We start from the raw sequence: 26,657 nt of genomic DNA, 5'->3' as shown, positions 1-26,657 counted from the left end.
CTCACCAGTTACGTGACACTCTCAAAAATAGTTCCAACATAGAGATATTTTACCATTCTGTATCTTTGTATTTTTTAAGCAAGTTAAATCTAATATATGCATTCAATAAACATGACAATTCTTTGTAATTAAATGATCGAATATGCAAACACAATATATCAACATTACATAATATATGGACCATACGACAAAAATTGACCAATATTAAATTGGTGCCTAACTATGCAATATTTCAGGCTCTGTGTCGTAAATCGATATCACTTTTGTAATTGAGCAATTAAAAAAACAAATCCACCGTTCTGATGTATTGAGATTCATTATTATCATCTTTGGATCTGATTTTAATGTGCAAGAGTACCTAATGGTTTGACCTGCCGCGTGCTATTGACTTCAACGATCATTTAATTGCGTGCACTGACAAACAGCTGCCATTAAACATTAAATTTAATGCATCTTAACAGCTTTGACACGCAAGGGACAAAAAAAAGCTTTGATTTACGCACAGAAGGTGGCGCTGCTGCTTACTTTACAAAAGCAGAAACTCCTCAACGCTTTTTTCCCTCCCCATGCGTGAAATTACTGTGCTGCTTTCTGGAGCCATTTTATGTCATTATTTGGCTATTATGGGGATAGTGTTAAAAAAATTCAGCATAGTGAGTCCGACAGTGGGATATACACACACACACAAGCAAGGGAGTGAAGACACCAATCTGCTCTGTGCACGAGGGGCGGTGGGGGTGGAGATGAAAGTGGGGGGCTGGGTCAGTACCATAGACAGCTCTCTGGTAGACGCACGCTTGGCTTGCATTCCTCTCCTTCACGGACCTGAGATGAGTATTTTTGCGTGCGAAAAGACATTTTTCTGAAATGAGACAGCGCAGTGATGTCATTGATCTATTGATGACTTTTACCTCCTGTTCATCTTCATTCAGCACGAGTAAGCAAGAACGTTTTAGACTCCTGTTTGGACCTTAAGTTTTTATGAGGAGTTTCCTTGTACGATTCTGGACAGGCTTCTTACTGTTTTGTGCGCATTTTCTGTACGCACCTGGATTCCTCTTTTTATGTTGTGTTTGGGATGGAGCCGACAGAACGAGTTAATATCCTCTTTATGAGGCATATATAAGTGTCTTCAATTCAACTATGGATCGATGATATAGGAGCGTTTTCATGGAACTTTTGCCACTCACTCGTGTGATTTTTTTCATAACATTCTAATAGTGTAATATAAAAGTGAGCAGCGTTCTCGGGGCTTTTTCAGTACAATGGCGCTGAGCGGAAACTGCAGGACTAACCCCAAAGAGCAGGTGTCGATCCAGAATAGTCTCCCCGACGTCCTGGAGCTCAACGTGGGCGGCCAGGTGTACTACACGCGCTACTGCACGCTGGTGAGCAGCCCGAGTTCTCTCCTCGCCAAGTTGTTCTCCAAAAAGGACGCCTCCAACGACTTAGCCCGAGACCCAAAAGGTCGCTACTTCATCGACCGCGACGGTTTCCTCTTCCGCTACGTGTTGGACTACCTGCGGGACAAGCAGGTCGTCCTCCCTGACCACTTCCCGGAGAAAGGTCGGCTCCGCAAAGAAGCGGAGTACTTCCAGCTGCCCGACTTGGTGAAGCTTCTCAGTCCGGATGAGGGGAAGCAAAGCCCGGATGACTTGTTCCACAGTGATTACGAGGACGGCTCCCAGGGAAGCGAGCCGCGCCACTGCCCGCCGCCCTCGCTCGTCCCCGCGGATAGGAAGAGCGGCTTCGTCACGGTGGGCTACCGGGGGTCGTGCACCGTGGCCCGCGAGGCACAGAGCGACGCCAAGTTCCGCCGCGTGCCCCGCATCCTCATCTGCGGCCGAGTGGCCCTGGCCAAGGAGGTCTTCGGGGAGACCCTGAACGAGAGCCGGGATCCGAACCGGACCCCGGATCGCTACACATCCCGTTTCTATCTCAAGTTCAGACACCTGGAGAGGGCCTTCGACATGCTGTCAGAGTGTGGCTTTCACATGGTGGCGTGCAACTCGTCCGTCACCGCCTCGTTTGTCAGCCAGCACACGGAGGACAAGTTCTGGTCCAGCTACACAGAATACGTCTTCTACCGTAAGTCATCCAGTGGGTTCTGCGTCTTTGTTGCACAAGTCTGCCCCATTTGGGTTGGACCTGATTCTGTATAGTCCAACTGGTCCTTTTCGGCTGAAACTAGGGTTTAGAAACGGTTCTGGGTCTGTCTATCCGAACTCAAGTTTGATCCTTTCATGTTATATCTGGTTATATGGTCGAACTCAATGGTGTCAAACTCAAGGCCCAGGGGCCAGATCTGACCCGCAACATCATTTTACGTGGCCCGCGAAGGCAATCATGTGCGTTGACTACATATTTCTTGCAAATTGTTTTAACAACACTGATTTATGAGATATTGCAAGCATTTTGTGTTACCAATCCCTATTTTAAAATAAAATTGGAAACAATTATTTGCTGACTTCTGCTAGTTACATAACCATTTGTTGTGTATATGTGATCGCATAAGGTGATGATACTTTGTTACGTACATTTATATGGGTTGACAGTCAAAAAGTTTGCTAATTTTGGGTTGGCCCAGGTTCTTAATGGCCGTTTGGGTTCAGCTAGACCTGGTCCTATAGAACCTGAAAACAACTTCAGTCCTTTTGGGATGGACAAGGCTGAAGGGCAAAGAAATGTAAGAGTTACAATGTATTATATTTCTCCATAGTCATTGCATTCTTTTGTGTTCAGCATGGTCTCCTTTTAGCTTTCTAGCAATTCCTTCTGGCTCCGGCTCCTCTGTTGGCATCCTTCCACTTTTTGGCAGAGGACTAAGACAACTGACCATGAAGACAGTGCCGCAACCTTAACCGGCCCGTAAGAGTTAATGACGCGACACAATAATCCACATCCACTAACCCCCACCCCGAGGAATAATTTATGACGCCCTTAAATACCGGCTATCATGAAAATGTCAGGCGGGTGATGCCTTTGTAAAAGTTTTTAATATCCTGTCAATTCGTCACTGAAGGGGATTTATCGATCTGGGGAACAATGCCCTAATTTCTTAGCAGACCGTCTTTTTGAAGTTATTAGTGAGTGTTTCACACATTACATTCCCAATTACAGTCAAATGAGTGTTAAACCCACACTTTTCGTCGGGGATGATGACTTAGGCCGGGTACGAAAAGCAAAAAAACGTAAGTAACTCACTTCCTTGAAAATATTTATAACTGTTTAAATTAGAAGCTTCTGAAAGCATTTCTGGGTGAATGTGTACAAATTCTAGGGTTCCAGAACAAGCCACCGCCAACCTATAAAGTGGCATAGAGGGGAAAGTTAGAAAAAATTCTGCGCCAGACAGCAGTCTCACCAATCGGCACCAAATTTGCTAAAACAAATTGTTATCATGGCTATCATAAATCAGGCCTAGTTCTAGGAAGGATGACGATCAAAAGGAACATTCAACAAGAAACGAGCAGCCTGTTCGTCACTGGTTGTAGCTTTCATTATCCTTTACATTCGATTAGCTTTTAACAACAACCACTGTGGCCCCCAAACCTGACAACACCCATGTTAAAACACTTGGCAGTTTTCTGCAGCAGCTATGCAAATTTCCAATTCCTATTCCGTTCTCGCTCCGCAAAGTCATTTCGGATTGCACGACGAGGTGGGATGTTTCTGCTACTTTTAGCAAATGTATTGAAGTGGTGCTGCTCTTTCATATTCATGGGGGGAAAAAAACGTTTTACGGATCAAAAAAAAAAAAGGAGGACATTATTTTGGTGCTTGGTTCTTCAGATGTCTGGGCAGATACACACGCTTATGAGAGCTAATTTATGTTCCGACATAAAACGGTGTATTTGAATACCACATCTTTTCTGTAACGATGTATTCACGACTGTGGATGTAGGACAGGGGTTGTTGATTAGAACTCCTTCAGCTGTCCCCTAGCCTTTAACAGAACGTGCTGTGCTCTATTCGTCTTGTTCCTGTGCATTCTCGTTTGGTTTCTGTCAGTTATACGTCTTAAAATCCACCTGTCTGCTTCCCAAGCCACATCTCAGTATGCAGTGAGACAGTTGTTTTGAGATGCTTCAGTGCTCTATTTTGCAACCCGCCTTCTCCTTAATCATGTTTTTGTCTGCGCGCTTGGACGTCTTCATTCATTTGTTCACCTTCATTTCTACATCAGTCACATTTTGAGCTAGTTTGTCTACCAGTTGGCTCCTGAATGGCCTGATAGAAGAAGCTGAACTTTTCTCCCTGGAACCCAGGCTTACATATATACTGTACATACCGCCTCTATATAACTCAGTATACAGGATATGGATCTTTTACAGCAAGAGCAAGAAACCTTTGCTGAGAAATGGTGTGCCTGCTTGATGGTCAATACAATTGATTGCGGGTGTTTTATTCCGACAATTGATGACCCCAAAAAACCCGCAACCTTTGATTCAAGAGAGCAAGCAATGAGTGAATATGTTTTTGTTAAATCATAAATTCAAATTGCATTTCAACTGTTGGATTGTTTGGATTTGTTGAGAAATGCAGATACTGTCGAAAAGCTCCGACTTTTGTTCCGCAAGATCTTCTATTATTTTCCAGGTAGCTGAAGTAGATATGCTTAAGGAAAAGTCAGGGAAGGCGTTTTGGATAGAGAGAGACGCAGAGTCGATCCTTAATCATTCCGAGTTTTATACCTTTCAGCTTTATTCGGGACCTCCATTATCTTTGTCAATCCCCTTGCGTTAGTTATCTGCTCCCGCTCTCACAATGTGTGTGACTGTTCAAAATGCCGCTCAACCCCAAGAGGGCAGACACGCGTATTCATCAATGTGCTGCACGGCCGGTCTGACTTATAATTTATCATCTCCGCTGACAGTCGGTTCAGCCGTGTTCACCGCGGGGCCTGACAGTGCTGAACCAGTGGATACCAACAACAAAACATTGCTTCACCCGCCCAAAACATTTTTTAGTCTGCCAGTTGACATGTGAGACGCAGGCTTTATTCCAGCTGCTGGAGAGCATGAATATTCCTGAGGGACTTCGAAGTTTTCTGCCCGGCATGTCGAGGCACGACGTGATTCTGCACTAACCACTATTTAGTGCACCACTAAATTCTGACTTGCTTGTATTTTGTAAAAACCCTCGAAAATGATCGCTTAAAAATCTGCGCTATTCCGCCGACAATGAACCGCGATATAGTGAGGGGGCGGGGCATTTTAATCGATTAATTGTTCATTTCGCCCTTGGTTGATCAAGGAAATTCCTAGTCTTGTCATGTTGGTAAGCGACTAAACCCAGATTCGTGTGATCTCTCCCTGGCCCAAGGGGCTGACGACATTAGCAGTGGCGGTCCCACGCTGCAGGCCTGTAGCAAGTGATTAGCTGAGGAGCAGACAGGCCGTGACAGCTCTGAAGAGAGTCTTGATAGGTACAGCTGCTACCCTGGACTCATCTCAGCAGGGGAGTTTAACGCACCACACGGCAACTCTGCATTATTCAGGTTACGAAGCAGAGCGAGGGTTAGATCGCTCTTCTCGCTAATGCTATGGTTGCGGTGGCTACGGAATTCTGCGGCGCTGCTAAAACAAGAGCGACCAATTATCCTCACAGCACCGCGACTACTTGTGTCATTAATCTAAGTTTTACTGCTGCGGAACCATTACTAGCACCACTGTGATGCTTTATAGGGCAAGGAACTACATTTGCTAACCTGTTTGGGGGTTTAAAATAGATCTCATGCAGCAGTAGAACCGTGCGATTTTTACTATCCAATTAGAAATACAATGCAACAGGCTGTCTCTGCCAGAGCTAACTCTCATGGTTGGTCGTAAAAGACCATAGTATAACCCACCAGGCATCCTTCCATTGTTTGTGACACTGTATATGTAGATTCACCATGAGATTTGTTCTGTAAAAAAGAAAAATCTGGTTCCATTCTGGTTATAAGGGTAAATAAACTGTAAGTTCTCTTGCTTGACAGTGGATCGATGAGGATCACAATTCATCAAAAGTCCAGAGAGTGTTAACATTTTGGGCGCCTGTGGCGATCTCAAGTCCAGTTATACGTGTACAAAATTTGAATGTAATCCAAATAAAACTGTGAACTGTGTTCTGAATATAAAAATAACTCAGGTGGTGATTACGCTAATCCGGTGAAATACAATAATGAGTATACAAGTCGGACGCTCGAGAATCGAAAAGAATAAAACATCCCATGATGCTGGGGAAGAATTTGGTTGTGTTTTGTGTTTTATGGCACTTCTCAAAGTTCACTCTCATGCTTCGACCACTAGCAATGGTGGATTTTCACATTTTTCTCAAACTGGGATCGGCTAATTCAAATTTGGGGGCTCCTCGACAGAGCTCTGATGTCCGAATTTGAACACAAGTCGGACTTTGTCACCATCATCTAAGGACGCCTCTGTACGTGGTTCCGATCTGGTCGCAATTAGAGAAAATCACAACGACATAATTTGTCTTAGAAGGACCCTCAGAAACCAGCCCAAATCACTCTCAAATGGCTTTAATGGTTGAATTTTTTCAGCCCAAAACTAATAACGACAACGAAACAAAGCTATTACAAGAACACTGCTTGCTCCAGCCACCCAAGTCTTGTAATGTTCTCCGATAATCGACTAGGGTTGTAATGTCCAAGGAGTTCAGTATTGTCTGGTAGGTTATAAATGAATAGAAACAAAAGGTTGGGCAATTAAAAGCAAGATCGGAACTATAAATAGAGTCAGACTGAAGGAAAGAAAGGAGTTTAAAAAAATGACGTCCATGTTTTTTTTTCCAGGTGCTGCAATTAGCTTATATTACATACTCTCTAATATTAGCTTGCATTTGTATTGATGTTTTTCATCGATTTTCACATGCAAGGTCACTGCAGTGGCATGTGAAGGTGCGGCTACATGAAATTCGGCCTTGCCCGACAGAGATGCAAAAAATGGTACAAGCTAAGTAGGTCATAAGGAGAGAAGATTGTTTTTGTCTTCGCTCCTCTTGACCTTCTCCCCTGGAAGCTTAGTGTAGCTAGGTAGTGTAGATTCCCATAATCCCCGCACCCTGGAGGATACGTGCAGCCGCAGAGATCTGGAGGTGGAGGGAAGGGGAGTAAAAATCAACAACAAGCTTCCCCCTTAAGCCCTGGGTGACAAGCTCCTGCGCCCGCCATCCATCAACCCGTTTTCTACTAATCTTTTGACTATTGACTCTCTATTCTCTCTAAGGTGGTCGATGCGCTTCCCCTGTCGGGGTCCGAAGTGAGGTTGTTACAAGAGCTGCTGTAATTACTGCGGCTTCTTCTTTCCGTGCTTTAGCCGCGTATGCAGCAATACTACTCAAATCCAAATTTTGATGCAAAAGAAGACATTTAAATGTGAGAAATAACTTTGGAGCAGTACTGAAGAAGTACTTCAAACCTCCAAAAGTTGAATGCCACAAAAGTGGTGTCGTTTGGATTTCAGATCAAGAAGCATCAACGTATTTAACATGCATTATATACTTTTCTATAAAACACCATGTGACGCATCGTCGATACTTTCTTCGAAGCCGGGGCAGTTTTACCTTGCCAACTGATACGACGGTGCAATAATCAATACCGCGAAAGAAAAATATATACCATATGTAACTGAAGTCAGGAAAATATCTAGAACACAACTTTTTTTAAATTGTACCGCTGTGTGTACATAAAGACAATGGAGAGCATGCCTGTCAACCTCGGCTAATAGCTGCCCTTATAAATGATTACGATTCCCCATACAAAGCAACAAAAACCCATACAACGGCTTACCGCGCATGCGCACATCATGCTTTATCAATCAGACCGTACGCAGCATTGAAAAAATATATACGATTGAGGATTAGTTTTGCTGGTTTGCCGTGGCAATAGTAGCGATCAACGACGGCATTGTCGTTAATACCAGCAGGTGAGACGATCTGGATTTGAGCCAAAATGGTCTTTGTGAGATCGGTTCACAATTGTTTTGTTTTGTTTTTTCCCGTATAAAAGTTGTAATACGCCGTACATGATTTGAAATGATAAACGCATAAAATACGGGAAAAACGTACAAGTTGACAGGTATGGGAGAGTAACATATTATAAGTCAACATTGTTATTTACATGTGTGCTCCACGTGGCAGTAATGTGGGGAGAGAAATCGTGGCAACAAGGTTTTATCAACCGGACTCTGTATTACGGCCCTTTTTTAATTTGATCCTACAGTCTGGATGGAAGCACAAAATTATATACGGTGCACGGTTCACTTAGCGCTCATCCGCTGTGTTGCATACGCTCAGTGGATTTGTTTATTTGGAAGCTATTTGAACCTAGCAAAAGGCAATAACTCTCAAGGCACACTTTCTTAGTAGAGCAGGTTCAGGAATCATGTGACTAAAGGAGGGTGCACACGTCCCGATAATCATTCAGGTTTTCCCTTTTCGAATAAAGTCATCAAATGCTGAAGTGTTGGATAGCTCGCCTCGAAATTCCTGAATGATTATCTTTCGGGAATATTTATAAATGTGAAACTTATTCAAGGTTTACTTTGTCAAATCTTGGTCAGTCTTGGTTCTATGGCAAACCCGTGATTGTAAGTGGAGATATTGTTTTAATTGTGTGGGGTGCTGTTGGTCGTCTCGAGGACACTACTCTTGATAAGAACAATAAGAACACCCGTGTCGATTTTGTTTCCTCATCCAGTGTGAGGTCTTTCACATGTAAAAAAGTTAAGATGTTAAAAGTAGTTCTAGATGTACCAGGCTCGATACAGTACCGGTATATGAGAACACACTTTTTCTATCTATGGTCCTTCGGGGGAGCATACAAAATTTCTGACCGGCAATTGAACAAAATGCTTTTATGATTTATTATGAGCGTATATGGGCGCAATGTTTTAGGGGAATTTCGTAATAGTTCTTCTGAGGTTTTATTTGTTTTCAGAATTGCACGGCAGGTTGGGCTCAAATGCTCTCGTGGGCCGCAAGAGGCACAAATGAGCAAGCGCGGAGAAGTCGGAAGAAACATGTGGTACAAGAACATAACCATCAAAATCCTTACTTGGGTTGTCTGCTGAGCATCAAGCCGTCGTATAGAACTCGCTCCCACGGGTGTTCTTAGTGTGTCTCGAAACTTTTTAAACAGCCAAACTTTTGCCTGATGAAACAGCTGGTCAGTCCTCAATCCATTAGTACTCCAACTTCAAGATGAGCGGCCCCCGCCCCCACCCGGTTCGAGCACGTCTCAAATCACTCCGATTTCCTCATTAGATTCCCACATTGTCACTCACGCAGCAGTATCCCACAGCTTGAACCGACATATGGCCGCGTGTGTTCATTCCACAGTGGGTTATAGCTTCGCGGTGCATGAGCATATCAGCAGCGTTTCATTTGCACGTCTTTATGTCCCTGAACAAACCGAGGGGCACTAATGTGGCAACTCCAGAGGAAATTAACTCCAGGGGAAATTATCTCCAAAGGAAATGGCTGGAACCAGTCATGTTGATGGCTCATGGAAATTTATAATGGCTTTTTTTTCTGATTGAAAGTGCTAGCAATGGCTTTTAATGTATTTGTTTTCATCTTGGATGGACATCCTTTAGTGTCTTAGTGTTTAGACAAGCGTCTTGGGAGAAATCACGTTTCTGATTCCTGACATTACTGATGGTTCTCCATTGGAATGGGCATTTGACTGAATTTCCTAAACTGACTGTGAGGAAATTTCAAATGATTATCCATTGATCCATTTCTTTGGCACTTGTCCGTATTAGGGTTGCATGTGAGCTGGTGCCCATCCAGCCAATTGTATGGCACATCATTTGATCTGTCACTATCGAATCTTTTTCAAATCCATTATCCTATCCACTACGGTACTCATTATTTCATCATATCATCAACCACTCGGGTGGTTTCGCTCCCCACCTCAGCTATGCAAAACATGCAATCACCGTGGCGACACCCGATGAGACGTACCCCTAACATGAAAAATCTCATTGAGCCCAGGGTGAACTTTCAGCCAATAGAGGCGACTAATATATAGTGTAGAATGGACATTTATGTGGCTTGGAAACGTGTGTGAGTATTTACGGCGGTGCAGGAAATGCAAAATTGGTCGACTTGTTCCATATGGTTAACTTTTTTTCTTAGCCCCTACACATAATAAACCCATAACAGCCACTCACGCTTATTTTCACACCTCTGGATAATTTAGTCTCCAAGTCTTCAATAAACCTAACACCCTAACACTACTTTACCGTGCTGGCCTAAATATCAAACATCGGAATAATAATATCTCTCAGTTCCATTTTTAAATTTCTAAATATTCAAACTGCTGTTTTAGTGCCAATAGCCCCTTTTGCTCTGGCTGTAAAACATCGACAGAACATAATGCCGGAACAGGCGTATCAAGTTTTAGAATCACCATCTTTTACTCTACTTGTAAAAAGTGGAATTCTGCTGCCTTTTTGGCTTCTGTGCATAAAAGGCACTCACATGGCATGGGGAGCCCAAGTCGTCCCACAAATCAAACGACCTCGGAAGAAAATTTGCTCTTACGTTTACTGGGAAATGGATAAAAAGCTGACATTTCATTTACTCGATGTGGTACATTGTGCCCCTACTATCGCACCCGCTCAATGAAGGCGAACTCATATTCACATCTTGCTGATAGATTAAAAGAAGGGAAAAAAAACCAAGACAAGCAAAATATGATTTGGATCGAGCAGATATGGATTCAGCCTAAACTGATGGCAATGATTTACACAGCAAAGCACACAAGGCTGCAACTCGAACCTAAAAGTCAGTCCAACTTGATCTGCTCAACTGTGATTCTGACTTGAGCAGCCTTTAGCGTGCAAAGTGGATGAATGAATCAGAGAGACTTCGCTGTCTACTTCATTGGTGGGAAAGCTGGAACCTATCCCAGCAGGCTGTGGGGGTGATAGGTGGGGTCCGCTCTGAACTGATGGCCAGCTAATTTTATTGACTAACAACCATCCACACTGAAATTCACACCAATTTATACTCTAAAATGAACCCAGTCTGCATGGTTTCGGTCACGCAAGCAAAGCAGATACAGTAACACGAATGCTACACTACCTATAGTACGGACACTTTTATAAACCTACTTAACTCCTCATCACAACATTCTACTATAAATAAATTGGGTAAGAGGCTCAGTGACGGAAAAAAGCAAAGTCTGATACACTTTTTGACACTTTGAGCCAAGGCCCGCAGACCCTTTTGGAGCAAGATCTGAGTGCAAAGCATAAAAACCGAGTATCCCTATAAGAGTTTTGAAAGGAGATGGCATCCTCCCTGTCACGTTTAATCATTTCAATATGAAGAGTTTTGTGACGGCCCGACTGTCTTCTGTCGCCCCGAGACGATGATTTGTCGCCGGCGCCGACGTCAATCCGCTATCGTCCCGTCTCGGCGGCTGTTTGTTATTCGCTGCGTAATGAATTATTGAGTGCCGCACGCCGAGAACCGTGCGGATGGCTAACCCGACTCGCGCACGGCGTTGCTGCTTGTTTGCCAACGTAATGATGTGCTGCTTACATGCACGCACGCTTGCTGTACAAAGCAACCGCAGGATGATTTACTGGGCTGAGAAGCTACACAAACACATTCGGATATGATCGGAACGGTGCATACTGCCACACACACTCACGCCCAACAAGATTAACCCTGCCAAACGTCTGAGGGGATTGCTGCACTTCATGTGTCCAATGCTCAGTTTTGCAGATCCATTTTTGCATGCATGTGCTGGCTCGCTGTGCGCCGGGAGGCAAACGGAATATGACGATTATCAGCATCCGTCACCTCAGGAAGCCATTTAACCAATTAAAATGCATCCAGGCTGGCATTCGGACGCAGCAGTCCCCGTTAATTATCAAGGTTTGCTCTTTGCCGCATTACAGTGGGATCAGTGTAATGATGGAGTTGTCTCATATTCTAATGACCTTGAAGAGCACTTGCCATTCATTTTGATGAGAGCCTCCAGTGTGTGTATGTGGGGACTGTACATGTCTCGAAGCATCAGCGCGGTGCATAGAAAGGACACACGTCTTGTCCAGGTCACACTTTGTCATTCCACTCAATAACAGCAACTGTCTGTCACCTTTCTCCATCGCACCTCTTCTCCACTTCCATTTCCCCTGACAAGCACATGCCAGACAAAACATAAGTTACGCCTCCAAAATTCAACATGAGAGCTTTATTGGAAGATAATAATGCTCAACTCTGATTCGAACCTCTCAGATGTATTGATTGATTTGTTTTATGGTTGGCATCGTGCACGGATGTCAAACTGAAGGCCAGATTAGCCCCTCCGTGTCGTTTTATAGGGTTCGTGAAGGCTTGCAAACATTTTTCAAAACTACCGGTTGCCATAAAAATGAAGACAGTTGGCACTTAGATATTTAGTGACTTCCCCAACCCTTTAGCAGCTCTTTTTTTTTCCCAACGAGTGACAAGCTGTATAGTCGTTTTATCGGTGCATCCTCTGAATCCAAATAAAGCACGCAAACCCTTCCACCTTTTCGTACATAAACATTCGAAAAAGTTATTTATTGGTAGAGCGCCAGCGCTGTTACCTTTCGGAGCCTTGTTTCACACTTTTTATGATGAGGATTCCATTGTAATTCTCACTTGTAAAGGTGACATTGGCAAAAGTCCCTTGAACTGGGGTTCTTGTCATGTTTGGTTATTTGGACATAAACACTTCCATTAGTCTTAATATTTTTAAAAAATACAATAAATAGTGTTGGATTTATTATTTTTAGTAATCATACATTCGCATATTATTCGATTGATTCTCGCAAAGGCTATTTATGCTCGCAAAGAAGAATGCTTCTGCTTGCCATGATAATTTGATTTTGCTTGCAAAGAAGAACGCTTATGCTTGCAATCATTAGTTGCCTTTATTATTTACTCACATCTATAATCATTACATATTCTTCATTATGTACTCACTTTTATAATCAAGAATGCTTGGTGCACTGTGCGAAAGGTTAGGGACGCAACCACCTTTCCGAGGACGTGGTTGGGAAGAGATAACTGTTAAGACTAAACAGTGAGCAAGGGTGAACAGTGAATGGAGACATCAACACCAGCTGCAACGTGATGTTTTTGTGACATTTGCACACATGTACGTAAATTGCACTCACATACACACACATAGTCAAACAAGTTCAGTGTGTGTTCAACAGCCCCTGCCCTTTAGGTTGGACACACCTATGTAGTAGCTTTCCCAATAAATGAGGAGGGAAGGGGGAGATCGTGAGGGGTGACGTGCCGAGAACTGAAACCGAATGCTTCTCCTCGTTCCCTCCTGGTACCAGAATCGAGTCTCCTGTCTCGTCCTTGTGTTTTATTCCTGAGTGTCAAATTGGATTAACCTGACAAATAGTATCAAGGATTCAAACCTTCATACATGCAACCGCATTTTTCTGCTCATTCCGATGTGGATAATTCTCGTTAATGGTAATCCAATGATGTTCATGTCTCCTCACCGCACACGAGCCTGACTGGCATGCATTCATTAAGTATGCTCCTCACTTCACGTAACACATTAAAATGGCACACTCTGATCTCTAAGAAGGGTTAACATTTAAAACATGAGCTCGAAAGATGATGTGCGCAGAAGAAGAGCAACAAAGGATGCACACACACACACACACACATGCATGCAGGCACAAAATTTTGGCTCGGTGACATCCTGATAATGTGTTTTGGATAACAACTTACGAGTGGGAGTTTTTCTATGAAAATGTTATTTCTTGCTTTGTAGGTCTCACCTTCCTGTTCCATATTTGCTTCTGCCAGAGTGTTTTTTTTCTCTTCCCATCTTTTATATTTCTTGCGGAGTGTTTGAAGCATGGAGGTGTTCTTCTGAGAGCTTCCCGTCTCTCCCTTAAAGAATGGATCGCTGATTGCATGGCCGATTCTGAACATCTCATTTGCTGGGGCTTGGGGGAGCCGCTGTCAGACAGATAGTTGCTGATTTATGACCACTTTAGGTTCAGACCAATCAGTCGTAAATCAGAACTTTGCAGTCACTCCATTCTTCACACACATGAAGTGGGATATGTCATAGACTCTCCTCCCTCCTTCAAATGCTTTCATGGGGGGAAAATGGTACATCATTGGGGCTTAAGAGGTACAATCCGGTATTGCTTTTGTGCAATTGATTTCAAGTGTTTGGAAACATCGATGGATATGATTGGCCTTGGTAAAGATGCACCATCTACAGCCAAGGCAAACACACAGTCCGTTTCACTATCAGAGCCTGATCATTTAATTTTTGTATTAAAAATACATTTGATTTGGGGGGCGGTGGGGGTGGGGGGTTGGGGGGGGGGGGTGCTGTCAATGTTGCTTGTAATAAATACAAAAATCAAAAGATTACAATTTTAGCATGGTTAAATGGGTTCCATTCCTGCTCAGTTGTCAAGATTTCCATTTTTACCCCATCATCCGTAACTATTCTATTGTCGACATTACATTTTTATCCTATTGTCAGGGCTGCACATAATCGCTGCGCCGGTGCGCATGAGGACTGAAAATTGAATATTGTGCTCCGGTTCAAGTCATGCCATGCACCTCAATTATGTCCAATATGAATTTCATGCTTTCCTGTTAAAAATAAACCTTGACCAGATGTGGCGGAAGCCATTGAGATCATCTATGAGGTCTGTGGGTCAAGGACAAACATTTTCACCAAACAGCAACCACTGGTGTTCTATTCAGTCATCCAGCTCTATTCTGTCATCTTTATTACCTTTTTATCCTCTCATCCACTTCTACTCTCTACTAAGTCTGACCGTTTTTGACCAGTAGTGAGGTAGTCAAGGGGGTTGAATAACTCTGGCTCAACCTGCCTCGACTCGGACATTTGTTTGACGTGTTTTCCTCGAAACTTTGGGTCACATTTTGTGTGCTTCAATCACCAACGAGGGCCCACAGGAGGAAGTCAAACTGTTACACAGGAAGGTCGCCGGTGACCACCATTTGTTGCTTTCTGCAGTATCCTCCTGCTCCTACTACTGGTTGTCATCTGCCCTTCAGCCTTATCTCTTACGAACTCTCATCCATGACTCTCTCTCCACTTCCCTTTGTCTCCCTTTCAACAACAGCGAGAGTGAACCGTGCTATTTCCACCGCTCCAGGCCTCTGTCTATTTCTGTCCATCCTTTCTCTATCTGCCCATTTGCCTTTTTTTCCCTCCTGCGGCAAGAGCTGCTGTGCTCCTGCATTATTTTATTATTATTTTCTTTCAATGTTCCGTCTTTGTCTTGCTCCCCCCCCCCCCCGCCCCCACAACCTCTCCTTTCCCGACGACTGGCTGAGACCAATGTCTTTTTTTTAGTGTACACGGTTGCCACGTTCGATGTATTTCCATTTTCCACAGGTCTAAGCAATGGGAGCACGGAGGGAAAAATCCTCTTGGCTGTACTGCTGCTCTGTTAAACAGACATAAGATAAATATGCGGCCTAACTGAGTGGACACGTGGCTCATCCAAACGAATGTAAAATGGGGAGCAGGGATGTAACAGTTCTGTAACAAAATTGGACCCTCGAAACATGGACTCAGAAGGGATTGAACAAAAATAGTTTGTCAAGTCAAGTCAACAGTATTTATAGAGCACTTTCAAACAGCCATCGCTGCATACAAAGTGCTGTACATGGAGCAATTTAACATGCACAATAAACAGTAAGACAAATCGGTAATAAAGGCGGTAGAAAGCACCAAACAGTAAAACCAAGAACAAATCTAAGTCATGCTGAGTCGAATGCCAAAGAATACAAGTGAGTTTTGAGGAGGGTTTTGAAGATGGGCAGCGAGGAGGCTTGCCGAATGTTTAGTGGGAGGTCATTCCAGAGAGAGGGACCAGCAACAGAAAAGGCTCGATCCCCTCTGAGCCTCAGTTTAGTTCTTGGTACTTCTAATAAAGTCTGGTCCACAGACCTGAGGCGCCGGGCAGGTGTGTAGGGGCGGATGAGCTCAGAGAGGTAAGGTGGCGCGAGATTATTCAGAGAGTTTGTGATACAAATCATCAAAAATACAAAAGATCCAAACAAAATACAACCAATGACGCTGGTTTAAAAAAAAAAAAAACAGGCAAAATATATTAAACCTAAAGCAAAGTATAACATAAATAGCTTCTCGTAAAATGACAAGAAATACAGTAAGTGAAAAGGCGACAGACACAAAACCGAGACTATATTTACACAAAAAATACGATCGAAATGCAAAAACAAGACGAGGAACTACGTGGCATGATACAGAAAGAACGTCTAGAGAATTCAACACTTAGAGACAAAGTCATGAGCAAGATGAAGAAGAATCCGACAAAGGCTTGAGGGGTTGACAGTCCTTAAATACATGGCTAATTGAGATGTGCAGCAGGTGCGCATACCGAAGGCAAAGCCCTCCTCTGCCACCTGACACACAAAAGCAGAAACATGACAAGGGAAAGGATTTGAGCCATGTTTCAGTGAGATTGGCTGCCCGGTTAGGAGCCATTGCCCAGGAGACACATGAGAAAGAAAATCGAGTTTGTTAAGCCTCATAAAAAATAAAAAAAAAGAATCCCATTATTTAGCTGTGAAAGTGGAATTAATATGCCCTAAATGTCATCATATAGTTATTTCAGTCCAGCATAGTAATTTTAGTGTTGTGAAAAGGCTGCCATTTAGTCCCGTTTCCTTCAACGTCCTCGTGGCATCCAAATATTTCCTGCTGACGGTTTTTGATTTTGTCTCTTTTATAGCTGATTCCCTGAGAAATTACAAAAAATAAAATCCCACCCGAACGCAGAATTGGGATAATTCTGCTGTTGAACAAAGGAACTTCAGAACATGCTCTAGTTGACGGATACGTTGACTTTGGCCAAAGGGTGGAGTACACTGTGGACTGGTTGCCAGCCATTCGCAGTACTGTACTGCTTCTCTTCATGTTATCCAGTGGCAAAAAAGGGGCATATAATTAAATTATTTGTCTGTCTTGCTTGTCTCCATCTGATGGCCTCTCTTGTTCTTCATTAGCTGAAAGAAGCCTCGTTGGGCCCTAAAGGCAAATTACACAGCAAAACCCATCAAATCCTTTCTGAGTAGCTATTGTCCCGGAAGACACAAATCAGCCTTCATTGTCGAGTTCAGAAAAACATGACCCCCCCATGACCCTTGAACTTGCCGCGGTCATTTCGCCTTGGCACAAACAGTGCATGATGGGAGAATTCTCTCTCACGCATAACATGCATAAATCTCGTTGAGTAAAATGAGGCAGAAGCAAATTATGCCTCCGGACACCCTTCTCCACTCCCATGTTCTTGGGGAGCTTTGTGGGGGGTGATCATGGAACATTTTCCAGGATTTGTAATCCCTTCTGGATGTTCCTGGGCAGGTTTTGGGGATTTAAATCAGGTAGATGTGCCCAGAATATCTTCAGAGTGGACGTCCAAGTGGCATTGCCATCACATGATCCGTGCTTTAAATTGCAATGTCACGTGGAGCTTTCCTCAGGATAAAAAAAAAAAAAAAAAATCTTTAAAGCAGCGTTCGAACTAGTAACTGAATCTGATCAGAAAGTTTGTTGAGTACAATATCAACTCCTTTCGTGTGATTATTGCTAAATTATCGAGGGGGGGGGGGTTTATTATGGAAAAAAATACCAGATAACAACTGGTTAATACACATTAATTGAGAAAAATTGTTTTGTACCACACTTAGATACAAAATAAAACTGCATTTATTCGATTAATCAAAGGAATATTTAAAAGAATAATTGATTCTAAAAATATTCACTCGTGACAGCCTTAGGTAAAAGTAACCCAAATGGGCTGAAATAGCGAACCCATTGCTGGGTCCTAAAGGGACAGAGCCAATGCCGGGTTATTTAGTGAGGCGCAACAATAAATCAACAACTAATCGATCATCAAATTAATCGCATAAAAATGTCATTAAAATATTTGTGACTGTTGCTTGCGTTCAGGATCAAATCTCACGTGTGACCATCAAGGCAATGACACAAGCATCGCCCCCATCAAAGTTGTCCCGTCAGCGTCTTTTAACTTGAAAGCATTTCTGCAGATTGCGCAGCGACAATTTCATGTCACTCTTTTCTTCCGTCCCCGAAAAGTCACCGACCTTGACTGTTCATTTGCCTGTTAAATAGAAAGTTTGGCTTTTTCTTTTTTTCCTAGCGGCAAACGAGCTGAGAGAAGTGCTGGCTCAGCAAAGAGCGAGGATGCGGCGCACGGGCCATAAAGTGGACAATCGCCTCGACCTGACTGAGCTCTACTGCGAGGTCCATTAAACACCGAGAGTGTACAAGCTCGGTAGATGCTTTTCATTTTTTACAATAGCACCTTTTTAATTTAGGACAAAATGGGCGTAAAGTGTTTATCAACCTGTCCTTGCAACAAGTTTTACATTCCATTCGTTTGCTCCTTTAGCATTTTGTAAGAGTACGGTAGTTGTTTTGAAGCTTTTATGCGAAACACAGTCTTAACACAAGTCTTTTGTTCTTGTCATTTTTGTTGTTTTCAATTCATCGCACAGATAAAATTCATTAGCTTTCTGTGAAATTAGGAATCTGTTCAACCATATTCAAACCAGACTTGATGTAATCCCCCCAAATCAAACATCCCTAGGCCCAAATAGAAGAAGTTCTGAATCACGATGGTTACTGGCCAGCCAACGATGTTGCAACGCCAGGAAGGGGTGATGCTTTGACCACAAATGAGATGGCAGGCCCGCCATGGCTGCCCAAAGATGTCAATTACAATTACAATTGGCCGCCATGTTATCAAAAGAACTGCCTTCTGCATGCAAGTCAACACGCCATCCCATGCTGCAGAAAGTACCTCTGAAACTTAAGATGCCATGGCTGTAAAAAATGGTGTGGTCACCACCATCCCCCAATTTCAAACCGATTGAGAACCTGTGGCGCATCCTTAATATGAAGATCTATGAGGTTGGATGGCAGGAGAGTCAAACGTCTAATTGTCTAAATTAATTGTACAAACGGTTACTATGCCACAATCGAAGATCCTGAAAAACTTAAATATCATCAAAGTTGTCGTACAGCTTTTGCATAAAAAATGGCTTCCAGATTATTGAGGGTTGTTTTTTTGGGGGGGGGGGGGGGGGTTGTGACATCATAGGGCATGACGGAGAAGGCCCAGCAAACAGGAAAGATAATTCATGAATAGCGATCCACGAGCGGTTTCGTTGGGGCTTTTTATAAACCGCTGAGGTCTAAAGTGAGGGAAACCCCATTCTCTCCTGATTACAGCCCCATTGAGAACCCGCAAAGCATTCTTAAAAAGAACATCTTGGAGAGAGGATGGCAGTATACCTCCAAAGCGTAACTCTGGGAGGCAATTCTTGCATCCTCACATGAGAAGTTTAAATTGATGAGGGTTGTTTAAGGTGACATTGGACATCACATTTTAAGGACATCCTAGAAACTCTCGCCTAGACCTTGAAAAATACATCTTTGCGGTTTGCTTTGAAGTCACGGCTGTTAGGGCCGCAAAACGTGCCTTTGTACACGACGAGACCGGGCTTTGATAGCCGCAGGAGCCGCCCGCTCCCAGATGGAATTCTTCATTGAATTCAATTTGTGTGAGCGCGTCGGCAAACTTTATAGAGCACCGTATGAAAGACGTAAGGTGATGTATGGGCTTCATCTCGAGCATGGGGTCCCGAATTCCAATGCGGCGAGAGATAAGAAGTGGCACGTCACCGTTAGAGAGACTTGTTTATGTATTTTAATTTTATCTTGTTGTTCTTGGTTGGGGCAAATCCTCTCTAAGGAGCAGCGAGGCTGTTATCCCGTCATTTATCCCGGAAATTAATTCGAATGTTGCTCCTGTTTGGAATCTTCCAGTCACCTCGGGGACTTCTCCAGCACTGTCGCGTCAACCAAACCGCTTCATCGGCGTAATTATAGGCTGTCGTTTGCTCAAGGGCACGTCGAGTGCGCACGCGGCCCCCGACGCTCACCTTCAGGCTGCACCGCCAGCTGACACGCCGTGAATGCAAACACGGCAGCAAAATAGCAAGCCACCGCACACAAAATCCCATTAGGAACTTTGCCAAGTTATTCTTTTGTTTTCCGTCAATGTGTTCTTTTTCTCTATTTGTGCAATTTGACTTCATTATCACAATGTCGCCAATGGAATGGATCCTAACATTTGCAGATGGAAGTGAAATGGGCTGGTCATGACTAAAAATGTCTTCTTTATTATGTGGGGCTTTAAAAGTGTCTCCTTCTCAGCATATTCATTAAAAGTGAAAACATTTGTGACCACATGCTCAACTTTATGACCACCTGCACTCATCTAATCATAACAACATAAACAATCTTCATTAATGGTTGACTGTCAGATATCGTTTAGTGCGGGCGATCCGGTTAGAATTTTGCACTGACTAAGAACAATATGACTTTACGGCTCTCTTGTCATGGATGTCCTTGCATTCTGCGGACGTCGCTACTTTGGGGAGTAGATCGCAAAGACACATTCTTAATCAAATAAAATTACTGTGGGCGAGGGGGTAATTACACTGTTGAATCAATCGGTAAGAGTGATGGCCAACCTTTATACCTGGTTTTAATTTTCCGGGTTACAGATAAGAATTGTAAAAGTGACCAAGCAAAAGGGCATCCTGAAATTGCCATTTATTATTAATTTCCCTTGTGAGGTGCCTCATTATGTCTGAATATATATATTTTTTGCATGCCGCAGTATCCTATTGAAATTGTGTTTTGCAAGTCTGGAACACAATTTCCCCAAAACTTACTCTGGAACATTTTGATAAAATGACCCCTCACCATCTGTTTAACAGGACGCCAGTGGGAATTTTGGAAGATTCCCAAAGGGCGGGTCCATTCACTGCCGAAATTGCCTTGCATCAGGGCAGGTTAGCCCACCATCCAACACCCACCCATCGACAAAAACATTTCACCTAATGTGGCCGCCGCACACCCCGCCCCCGTCAACGAATATTCCTTGAGCCAAACTTAAATGTAAGTACGTCCCTGGTAGGACGTACGAAAAAGTCTCAAAGAACAATGCTTGAAATAAAGCAGTCAAGTTGGTTTAAAGCAGTGGTCTTCAACCCATATATTTTTCTGTCCTATAGACAATTAGTGTTCGCCTCCCAAGTGTCACCAACGTCAACCCCCCCCCCCCCCCCCAAGATCCTCATTTGGAAACAGATATATCAGACAGATAGGCAATGCTAAATTATGAAGGTTTTTTTTTTTTTTGCCTATGCCATGTAATATGATCATTTTGAGGACTCACCATGAAAATGGGGACATAGGAGCCAGTCTGCTGCTCTAATTTTGATTGAAATCAATTTCAAGTTGTACTTTGAGCTATAAAAGCAATGAAAGTTGGTGCTGAGTTGCCAAGCTGACTGGTGATTTACAAATGCCCGAAGCCGCCGGGGATTGACAGGGGTGCACAAAATGCGTTCTCCACTGACAGCCCTTCTTGATGTTGTCAGGAAGTGCAATAAATCGACCGGGACATGAAGATGGCATATGGCAAATCTGTCCTCAACAGACGCAAGGTGACTTGGTGTAATTCCCCTTAAAGGACAAGTACGTTTAGCCCCAAACTCAGGTGCAATGCACTCTGACATTACCGGTTTGGCATTAAACTCAAAAGTTCCCACCACTGGGTTTTGTGTGACAGTTATGACAGCCACCGCCACAGTGTACAAGCTTCTCCAACCACTGGCACGGCTCTGCTTCACTGGAGCGGAAGTATTAAAAGTGTGTGTTTTAAACTCGCTTTCGAAATACTTTTTTTTTTTTTGTAACAGTTTTTCCATAGTTCCATCCAAAGTGTTTTCAATTAACTTATCCACATGAAAACGCATTTGCAAGTCATCAAACACATTGGAAAGCTTGTGCCATCCCATCCCTCATACCCGTCAAGTCTGTTGCGTGCTTTGCAAGCAGAAAAAAAAAGACATTTTGGATGTTGAAATCAACAACTGATGTTTGTTTTAAGGGCTTTTTCATCCTTGTAAAAAAAAATATAATAAAATGCATTGTATAGGTAGGAGTAGGTAGGACCTCTCTCCGCTCCAAATGATATAAAACTTTGGCAGGCTTGTCTACCATAAGGAAACCCACAAAAAGTCTCAAGAACCTGCTCCCGCAAAGACACAGGATATTTGCAATTTGAAGCGGTCATGTTAAATTCATTTTCGCCATTTGAAGGGGTCTTCAAATATGAACTACCCCTCGATTTTTTTGTTCTCGAGACAGAGAGACGCCGGTGGTAATGGATCACTTGCCTTACTTCCGTACAGGTAGTGCGGATTCAATTCCCACCCGGTGACAGTGTGAATGTGAGCGTGAAAGATTGTCAGTCTCTCTATGTGCCTTGTGATTGACTCGCAACTAGCTCAGGGTGTAATCTTCTTTTCGCCGCAAGTCAGCTGGGATAGGCTCCAGCTCCCTGCAATCCGGACCAGGACAAGCGTTAAAGAAAATGTATGGATAGATATAGATATACAAGACAGATAGGGGATGTTAAAGTGTTTTCCTCATAGTGTGTTGTCAGCGCGCGGCAATAAAGTTTGATGACATCATCAAATACGTAATGATGATCCGCTCGGTGTTGTAAAAAGTATTTCATGAAGGTCCCGCCCACAAAGTGATTCATAGGTGCGTCCTGCTGCCAGGATTATATAGGTGCACTCTTAGATTGTTTTCAAACGGGGCATTCTGGTACGTCGCCCTCCGTATGGCACATTTCCCATCTTTCATGCATCCCCGATGGGCTTGTGGGAATGTGGGTTTTCTTTGTATTCGTTTGTCTACTCCCGCTGTGTCTCCCCTCCGCCGTGTCCCATGATGCTCTGGTTCAGCTCAAGAGCGCTAGTTCAGTGTCAATTATGTACAATGCTCTTTGTGATAAGTACCAACAATGCTTTACATTTGTTGCCTTTTGAATGGCACATTGTACTTTTTGCTCCCTTCCTAATATTGATGACGATGAACATTGCCCTCCACAACAAGTATCTTATCTAATTTGCTATTACAAATAGGCAAACCTCATTAATATAATCCTCAATAATCTCCCCAAGCAGCAGCATTTTCCTCTCAGGCTCGCGCAGAAGCACACTAATTTTTTACTCTTTCCAGAAGAGTAACTCCACAAGATCTCTAACAAATGATGCTGAGCCGGTGTTAAAAAAAAAAAAAATTAAAAGTCTGAAACTTGAAGTTTCGTTGTCGTAATAAGAACGAGGGGATCAGACCACACCAAATTTACAGACAAACACAAAGTCTGAAATTACAAAAATACTCAGATACCCACACACGTTCTAGATTTTGGCATGTGTGGGCTGACCAAAACAGATCTGCGCCCCGGTGTCGGATGCTGAGTACGTAGCCCAGATGACTTCAGGGCCAAGGTCTAATTCATGCACATTCAATAGCAATCTGATCAGAGCTTCAAATTGCTTTTCCCACTCAGCCCTCTTAGCGCTTTCGCGGTTGCTCTCGTCCCTCAGCAGCCATTCTTGGCTCCTTTCATCGCCACACGGCCTATTTGCCTCGCTGGCTTTTCGAGCTTTATAATTACACCCCGGTTTTCTGTCGCTTCGATTTTTCTTCCCCGTTCCTCATGCTACTACAATATATGACAGTTCACTTCGTTTTTTTTCCCACTTTAAAAATTCAATTTTGGATTCCTTCCACTCTTGTCTCTATTGCATTATATTAGGGTTGAGTTCATTTTCCAGTTTTTACCGGACTGATGCTGTCACCCTATGATGCAACGCAATGAAATGGGGATTATTGTGGACATTGTAGACGGAACCCTAGATCGGGTGCGCCATTTTAAAGTGACGCAAACCGAAAAAGTGGTCCAAACCGACGGTACCACTAATAAAACAACTTTACAAGTCATATGCGGAGCAGTTGAGAAAATCGCTTGAATGGTGACTGCTTTCAATGTGTGAAGTGTCAGTGGAAAAACGTGTCATGTGGGGTAAATTACTCATCAAGCAGCATGTAAACCGTAAATTAAATTTCAACAGGTAAATTGATTCGGAAACAGACTTCGTGTAAATCCAGACATTGTTGACATGACATTTCCTACTCTTACTGGTTAACGGCACGGTCATATTCTTTTGACGTTGAAATGGACAGTGTGCTGTAGAGCTGATGTTAGCTAGCATGCTAGCCAGGAGGAATGCGATGGCTACTTAGGTCCTTCAATGTAGCGCTTGACGATTCAATAGAACATGTCACTCATATTTAAGTTTACACTGGCCTGTTTAGGGTACGCGATTGATCGCTAGAAAATCATATTTCTTTGGCAATATACTGAGTGAAGATCCGCGAAAAGCATTCTTCCTGGAGTCAGGTTGATAGAGAGCTCCGATCCCTGACAGGAGAGGCTGTGATCACCTGCATCCCTCATCGTGCTGCCTCTTCCAATCATCTCCGACATGTTTCACCGTCGCTCCCCCAGCATAAAAAAAAACAAAACAATCGCATCCCCCATCTCCTTTCATTCCCGTCCATCCTTCTCGCTTGTCGAGGCAGCTCGCGGCTCGGCTGAAGCCCAACGGCGTTCTGGCCTTTTACCAGGTTGGTTAAGTGATGGATTTACTTTCATCACATCTCGTGAACTCGCCTCTGGCTATGCATTGGAACACCGTCCGGTCAGTGCGTGGCATTTAGCAACTAGTACCCAACCCACTTGCCTCCCATCATTTCTGCAAAGTTCAGAGATGACCTTTCAACTTTCAGTCTCCGGCAGCTTATTGAATTCTACTGAGGCAATACACATCCAATTAGGACCGGGGCGATTTTGCGCTGTGGCTAATGTGCTAGCACATTGTTTGAGTAACGATGATACAAAGACAACAACATTAAGTACGGTACAATGGCGGCAAGCTCGATGCGTCAGAACTGCCTCCAGGTAATGATGGTGTATGTTGACTTTTAATGGAAGCAAGAAACCTTTGAGGAACTTGGTTGAATAAGCTTATTTGCATGTGTTTCAAATGCCACGAGCAAAATGGGTTGTGTAAATTATTCTGCCACTCAACTGTGGAGCAGTGGAAAACTGGTCTCTGAAAGAGCAAACCATGTTTTTGCAGAGGGGGCGGGGGGTGTAGGGGTGGGGTCGGGGGTTGTTTTGTATTCATTGTAAATAGAGTCTACCCTAGACCAACTTAGGGCCCGGACGCAAAAGGGTAAACGTCGGACAGATTCGGTTGTATGGAAAGCAGACATTTTCCTTGCTTGCATATTAATATTCGGGTCTCTAGAGTGCCAGGCCATCCATCAAATCTAAAATTACGCAACCAACAGTTTTTTTTTCAGCGAGACGCCTCTATCAGAAAATGTATTTGTATACAAGCAGCGTTGAATGTTTTTCACATCGCCTTTTTCCACCTGCGTTTCAGAAGCAATCCGCAGTCTTCTTTTCTTTGCCAGCGGCGAGTGAACTACAAAGAGACATTATGACGCCAATGACAAAAGTTCAACAGATTTGCAGTGATTTTGGAATCACAGATAAAGGTTAGCTAACTGAGTTATCAGCATGAGCCTCGGATAACCTGCATGTTAAAACATTTTAAAGTCACCAGCTTGGAGGTGAACAGTGGCTCACTTGCATAAGGTCGAAGCTCCTTCTAAAAGCATCTGCTTTTAAGAATCTAGGAATGTATTTTGTAATTCTTGAAATGTGTGATTTTTCTGATTTAGGCATGTTACAGATTATTTGGACATCTGGGACTGTTTTAATTTGTGGATTTGTGGTAAAAATAATTTCTCTCCTTGATGAGAATTCATTTCAGTGGAAATTGTATTTATTGTTTGAAGTTATTCATGTTGTCCTCATATTTGTGAGCTCAGGTTCAAAAACCAACCAAAAACATCGCCTTGGTGAACCGGCCCAAAAACAAATCATGTGCACAGATTCCCATCAAACACCTCCGGAATAAACTCCAACAAAGATTGCAAGCCAGACCTTTATTTGTCCATTATTGGTCTAAACAAGTGAGGGCCCGCCCCAAGATGCACCAAGACAAATGTTGTAAGTGATGTGCTTCTTCCATTCCACTCTCTTCCCTTCCCCTCATCCAGCTCCACCAGTGTCAGACGCACTCAGCGCCCTATCGCTCTTTCTCCGGGTGTTTGGGTCGATATAATCACAGTCACACGTTTGCTTCTTTTCCCCTAGCGCACAGCCCCCCGCCCTCTTCCATTTCCGTCCTTTACACCAACACTTCCTGCCATTCTTGTTTCTGACATGCCCCGCATGCTTTTGAGGCCATCGATAAGGAGGTTTGTCATTGATGTGTGGTTCGGATGTTTCTCTGTACAAGTCGGAGGTGACCGTTTTGATACAGTGGCAGGTGACCGTGTGGCTACTACTCTGGAGACGCTAGCTTGCTTTGAAGGGGATAAAGTACAGTTAAGGAACTGAGCTGTCTACTCCAAAACCGGGCAAGCACATAAGGTCTGTAACACAGTTTGTCTTCTTTCAAAATCATGTCTGTAAGTTGTAAGCACTTTTGAAACTTACCAAAAGGGTTGTGCTATGTAGATTCTGTCACGTTGCGAGGTGGTGGTGGACCCTAAAAAGCAGGGAGGCAGGGAGGAGCAG

At 43.4% G+C, this 26,657-nt stretch overlaps 1 protein-coding gene across 1 annotated transcript in view; it reads left to right on the top strand.

Moving 5' to 3' along the window:
• The first annotated feature begins 788 nt into the window (after positions 1–788).
• kctd16b (potassium channel tetramerization domain containing 16b) overlaps positions 789–26,657 on the top strand; it is a 52,506-nt gene continuing 26,637 nt past the window's right edge. Inside the window, exon 1 of the mRNA XM_086131773.1 lies at positions 789–2,088. Within this exon, the coding sequence (XP_085987899.1) occupies positions 1,266–2,088 (823 nt within the window). The 5' untranslated portion in view covers positions 789–1,265. The remainder of the gene's footprint in view (positions 2,089–26,657) is intronic.

The sequence above is a fragment of the Hippocampus guttulatus genome, chromosome 15 (assembly GCF_054856545.1).
Source record: "Hippocampus guttulatus isolate MCC_2025c chromosome 15, RoL_Hgut_1.0, whole genome shotgun sequence".
NCBI lineage: Eukaryota > Metazoa > Chordata > Actinopteri > Syngnathiformes > Syngnathidae > Hippocampus > Hippocampus guttulatus.
Note: the sequence above shows the minus strand (reverse complement) of the source record. Positions and strands in the feature narration are given on the sequence as shown.